Source organism: Ixodes scapularis, unplaced genomic scaffold (genome assembly GCF_016920785.2).
Source record: "Ixodes scapularis isolate PalLabHiFi unplaced genomic scaffold, ASM1692078v2 ptg000312l_1___fragment_3__unscaffolded, whole genome shotgun sequence".
In the NCBI taxonomy this organism is placed as follows: Eukaryota; Metazoa; Arthropoda; class Arachnida; order Ixodida; family Ixodidae; genus Ixodes; species Ixodes scapularis.
In genome coordinates this window covers 1,358,224-1,364,734 of record NW_024609958.1, presented here as the reverse complement: position 1 = coordinate 1,364,734, position 6,511 = coordinate 1,358,224, and the positions used below count along the sequence as shown (strand labels likewise).

General features: G+C 40.5%; 1 protein-coding gene across 1 annotated transcript in view; it reads left to right on the top strand.

Annotated features, from left to right (window-relative positions):
• Window positions 1-6,028: 6,028 nt before the first annotated feature.
• Window positions 6,029-6,511, top strand: part of LOC115326148 — an 89,143-nt gene continuing 88,660 nt past the window's right edge. Inside the window, exon 1 of the mRNA XM_040223575.1 lies at window positions 6,029-6,070. Coding sequence (XP_040079509.1) covers window positions 6,029-6,070 — 42 coding nt within the window. The remainder of the gene's footprint in view (window positions 6,071-6,511) is intronic.

The window sequence follows — 6,511 nt, the reverse complement described above, 5'->3', positions numbered from 1 at the left end:
TTTAAAACAGGTATCGCACTATGTGAGAAACAGAAAATAATCACACAATATCCCAGCAAACATATTAGATACAACATATAACACGACAATACATTATTGAAATTGTACAATGAATTAAAGCATAAAGCAGTTCAATAGATTTTTCAATTTTCTCCTATTTGTAGCTTCAAAGAAGTGGTCGGGGAGTCGGTTAAAAATGTATGGCACATAATAAGAGCGCTCTCGCTTACCATATCTTGTGAAACACCGGGGGATTATGAAGCGATCACAGGTACGCAAATCTCTGCGGGGCACAAAGGGATGTTTAAATTCGCTACACCAGAAATGAGAAAGAACAACACATTGCAAAAAAGTGAATGGAAGTTAGGTAGTTGTAGAGCCTCAAAAATGTCAGCTTCTGGTGCAAGATCATAATGATAACCAACACTTCTTAACAAATTCCTAAGGATGCGGTCAATTTTAGTTTGCCATATTTCTGCACAGTTACCAAATAATGTGATGCCATACCTTAGCATACTACAAGCAAGAGCAGTAGCAATTGATTTTCTAACGGCAAATGGCATAAACACCCTATTATTGTAAAGTAAGCAGCGCACACTGCGAAGCTTGCCAGAAACATGGGTTAAATGCGTTGACCACGACAAATCTGAATCAAAGAATATGCCTAAGTACTTAACAGTGTCAACATATTTCAGGGAGCTACATGTACAATCAAGTCAGCTGGATTTGTGTAACATAAATGATGAGTCCAATTCTACACTCTTCAGCGGATTCCTGAAGCAAACAAGTCTAGTTTTGGATGCGTTAATAGTAATATAATTGTCATAAAACCAGTCCATTAGACGTGCAGAATCATGTTGCAATAACTGCACAGCTTGGCGGTAATTAATGTGACTAGAGACAAATAAAGTATCATCCGCATACTGAAAAATTTTGCAACTAATGAGCCTTGTTGAGATATCATTAACAAAAAGATTAAATAACAATGGAGACAAAACCGATCCCTGGGGCACACCGGCTTTTAGCATCAGCCGAGCACTTTTGAAATTTCCTATAGATACGATTTGGGAGCGGTCAAGAAAGAAATTTTTAAGCAATGCAATAAATGGTCCACGGAAACCGTAATTCTGCAGTTTAAAAAGAAGCATCTTATGACTGACCGTGTCAAAGGCCTTGGCGACATCAAGAAAAATTGCACATGAACATAAGTTTCGATCAAAAGCACTGTGTAGTAGGTCAGAAAAATCTTCCAGCAGTGGTTGAGTGCCCTTTCCAGCAACAAAACCATACTGGTTAGGCGACAGGATGTTGTGAGTTTCAATGAAGCTGGACATTACAAGATACAAATGCTTTTCCAAAATTTCTCCAATGCAAGGTAATATAGAAATAGGGCGATAGCACTCAGGCTTGTTAGGCGATCCTCCCTTGAAAACAGGCTTCACAAGTGCGGTTTTGAGTTCAATTGGAATGACGCCAGAGACCAAGAACTGATTTATCATGGTGAGAAGAACGTGCTGAACATGTCCAAAGTTTCGGCAGAGATCATTAATACGAATTGTATCAATACCAGGAGATTTATTGCGTTTTAAAGAAAACAAAATGGAGTGTAATTCTTCTATTGTGAGAAGAGGAAGAAACGCCGAGTTTGATTAACTAATACTTGCGCTCGAGGCAAGCGGTTTGAAATCGCTGTCTCGCGCAAAGCCCGATGACGATGCAAAAAGTTTGTTGAAGTCGTTTACTACTGATTGCAGATCTGTGCCGAAGTGTTTTTGAAGGGAGTCAAGAAGCGAAGCCTTTTCTCCCCGCCCAGTAAAAGAATTAATCAACTTCCATGTTTCACGTGGATTCGATCTTGCCTCAAAGAGTCTTCGCTGAAAGTAGCATCGTTTGGCAGACCGTATAATTGCATTAGCTTTGTTCCGAGCGCTTCGATACTCTGCTTTTAGCTGCAAATTGTTTGGTGAACGACGGGAACGTGACCACAACGTATCTTTTTCTTTGATTGCAGTCATAATATCAGAATTAAACCATGGCTTATAAGACCGTCGTTTGAAATTAACCTTTTTCTTGGCGGCACAATAAAAGGATTGAAATACCTCGACGAAAGCTTTATAAACATTGGAAGGTTCTATGGACACCAGGAGTTCGTTCCAGTCAAAGGCAGCGACCAAAGCATCGAATTGTACCGTATCCGTTATTGAAATCCACGAACAATCGCGCCTGGTTCCTTGCTCTTCGGGTAACTGAGCGTCTAAACGACATCCAACAAAGTAATAATAATAATAATAATAATAATAATACTACTAATAATAATAATAATAATAATAATAATACATTTATTTTCGAGGACTATACTCATGAAGCTGTCAGGTTCGTCAAAGCCGACATGGGCTTGTGTGACTGAACCCTTTTGGGTAGAATTGATAACATAATCGGTCAAAAAAAAACAAAAACGTTAAGACACTAGAAGTCCACAGTAAATGTCCACTTCAGCGGTACTAATCAATATAAATTATTTGAAGAAAACAGGAGAAAAAAAGAGTTAAAATTGGTTTGTCCGTCTGGTCACAGGACATTAAAAAAAAGCCGACGCAAAACTTTGAGGCACAGATCTTCGGGATGAGGAGTCTAGCAGAATGAACAAAAAAGGGCGCACTCACACGGCACGTCTGTTCACAGCACATTCAAAGAACGACACAAAATATGAGGGACAGAAATACCACGCGATGAGTCTCTCCTAGTCACAAAAACATACTCCACAGAAATGTGAAAAAAAAAGACAGTTATCCTTTTTCTTTTAGTATATCCATATGACGGAGGCGCTTTTTTAGTTTTTTCTTTGACGTAATGTTCCAGAGATCTGATGGTAATTGATTAAAAATGTCTGGAACGTAGAATGAACGCATAGTTTTGCCATACCGTGTGTAGCATTTCGGGACGAGATATTTGGAAACGTTCCGTAGCTGCCGTGAGACGAGACGAGGAGCTTTAAAGTCGTCAGACCAGTAGTGATTGATCAGAACTGTTTCTAAAAAAAGAGATCTAAAGTTCGGCATTGACAATGTCTCAAAATGGTCTAAATGAGAATCATTGAGGTTATAGCACACGTTTTTCAAAATCCCCTTAAAGATATTGTCTATTTTCGTTTGCCATAAATTAGAGCATGAACCGAAAAGAGTTATTCCATAGCGCAGGTGACTATAGGCTAACGAATAGGCAACGCGTTTGCGTAAGCCGAGGGGCATGAAAGTTTTGATGTTATAAAGCAGACAAGAAACGCTTCTCAACTTCGAACATATTTTCGTTAGATGAGAATTCCACGAAAGGTCGGAGTCGAAGTGTATACCAAGGTATTTTACAGAGTCGGAATACGGCACTTCAGCACAGTGGCACGAGCTACAGTTTGATGTGTGTAGCAAAAAAGGAATATTTAAGGACACTACTTTCAAGGGATTGCGAAAGCAGACGAGTTTTGTTTTCGACACATTTATAGAAATCAAGCTCCGAGAAAACCAGTCCATGACTTTGTTGGAGGATTGCTGGAGCATCTGAAGCGCTTATGGGTAGGAAGTATGACGTGTTAATAAAAGGGTGTCGTCTGCATATTGGTAAATAATGCAGTTTGAAACCACGCTATATAAGTCATTGACATAGATGTTAAACAATAGTGGAGAAAGAACGGACCCTTGCGGAACGCCAGATTTTAAACTAACTGTGGAACTTTGCACATTGTTCACCGAAACCAACTGTGTGCGCCCAAGCAGAAAATTTTCTAAAAGTGACAAGAAAGGTCCACGAAATCCTATGGCTGAAATTTTGCTAAGTAGTATAGAGTGATTAACAGTATCAAACGCTTTTGACACGTCAAGGAAGCATGCGCAAGTGAACAAGTTATTCTCAAAGCCATAATTTAAGTCATCAGAAAACGTGTCCAAGAGAGGTACGTGTTCCTCGGCCAGCTATAAAGCCATACTGACTCGGAGACATAATCTTATATTTATCAATAAAGGATGCCATCGTCATATAAATATATTTTTCTAATATTTGTGCCAGACATGGCAAAATAGATATTGGGCGATAGTTTTCTACCTTACTTCTCTGACCTCCCTTAAATAGGGGTTTGACAACAGCAGTTTTTAATTCACGGGGTATGATACCAGTCTCGATCATATTGCTGAAAAGTAAAAGGAGTGTATCCTTAATGTAAGTGAAATTTCTTCGAAGATCACTAATACGTATTTTATCTATTCCAGGGGATTTGTTCAATTTGAGGCTCAGTATTATAGATTCTAAGTCGTTTGCTGTCATGTAAGGGAGAAAAGCGGAAGCAGGGTTCAAGTTAGGAATAGATGAACAGATTGAGCTTTTTTTGGCTGTTCCGGAAAAAGAAGCAAAGAAATCGTTAAAGCGGTTTGCAGCAGCGAGTGAGTTAATACCAAAGGTGTCTTTTAAAATGCTTCCTTGCACGCGCGGGGAGACACCGCGCAATTCGTTGATCAATGACCAGGTTTTAACAGCGTTGCTCCGAGATTCAGAAAACTGCTTTTGAAAATAAGCCCGTTTACCAGAGCGAATGAGTGCGCTAACTCTGTTGCGGATAGATCTGAATTCTGCAAGCAGGCTTTGGTTGTGTGGTGAGCGCCGGCAGCGTTTCCAAGCAACTTGTTTAAGTTTAATTGCAGCTAATATGTCATTGTTAAGCCAGCGTAAATTGGAGTTCCTCTGCTTTAAAAAAAATACTTTTTTTGATGCGTTAGCAAACTTCTGGAAGAGTTCAACAAAGGAAGAATATACTTCTGAAGGATATACAGACCGTTGGAATGTTACCCAGTCATAGTCGGAAACATGCTTGTCAAATCTCTGACGGTCAACTATTTCAATCTGGCGGATTTGAGTATTGGGCACAGCACCCACTACACCAGGAAATTCCAACTGACATGCTATAAAGTAGTGGTCTGATAGTTTCTGGGTTATAACGGCTGATTTGATTGTTGAGAAAGGTGCCCTTAGGTTAATGTGATCAATGGATGTGCTGACAAGTCTTGTATTTAGATATTCTTCTCTTGTCGGGGCTTGAATAGATGGTTCTATTCCGCAGTCGGCCAATAGAGTGAGGTATTCACAAACTATAGCTTTGGAAGGCTTTAAGAGGTCAATGTTAATGTCTCCTGTAAGACAAAGAGTTGCAGTGAGTGGCAACGACTGTATACAGCAGCGAAGTTCGGAGAGAAAGTCAGGAATGCTATCCGAAGGGGGTCTATAAATTGCCAGTAGGTAGAGTTCATATGTAGAAGTAAAGACACGTAACGCCAGTGACTCACATGATAGGAATGATACAGAAATTTCCGAATATAACAATGTGGATTTGAGAAAAACAGCAATACCACCACCGCGCTTTTTGTCGCGAGTATAAAAGAAATTGTTGAATCCGGGTAACAAAAACTGTCCAATGTCGTCACTATGGATATTAATCTCTGTGAGAATGAGCACATCAGCTATCGGAAGCACGCTATCTACGGTTAATCTAAACTCATCCCAGTGCTTGCGCAAGCTCCTTATGTTGACATGGAATAACGTAAAAGATGTCCCTGTGTTCACATTAAAGTGTTCAGTGCAAGACTTGAGGTCCTTAAACTGAGAAAATTGAGCAATTAAGGTCTACACTACACTTAAACTGAAAAAAATGCGCCATTAGGGTCTACACTATTTGCTCCAAATCAAAAACATTCATAATGCGAAGCAAAGTTGATCCTTCGCATTTTTTGGCAAAAATGTGTCCATGTCGAACCCACACAAACTTATAGCCCTTTTCCTTTCCTCTGGTTCTCGCCATCCAGAAGAGTTTTTTGTTGTAGTCGGTAAGATTGTCATTGAAATAGATTCGAGGCTGCGAGTCTCCGGAAGGAATAGAACTCAAGCGGCCACGACTCATCATCCAGCGTTCTTTTAGTGGAGACGATGAAAAACGAACCAGTATGGGGGGCACGGCATCACGTCTAGCAGGCAGGCGATGCGCTTTCTCGACATGCGCTGGCTGAAAGCCTTCAATGCTCAACTGCCCTGCAAGGTTAGTGAGAATGCCTCCAAGATTCTCATTTGGTTGAAAGGGAATGCCATGTATTTCAAGGTTGGACGTACGATTGGATTGATCGGCGTCGTTCTGTACCGCTCTCAGTTGCTGTATTTCAAGCGACTGGTCCGATACTAATGACCTCAAAGCCTTGGTTTCTGTCTGAAGCTCTTTGACAGCTTTTTCGTGGGCTTCCGTCGAATTCACCAGCGAATCATACTGAGAAGAAACAAAATTCAGGGATGCTTGCATCTCATTAATGGTGTTGCGCATAGTATCGATCGTTAGTTTCAATGACAACAAGGCATCAATTTTTGGGTGCATTTCTTGAAGGTTATCCACGGCGTCTTTGAGAGAAAGTAGGCGATCAAGTTTCTGGTGCACCGTCGAAAGCTGATCCAAGAATCCAGGTGGCTCTACTTGCGAGGACGGGGAGTT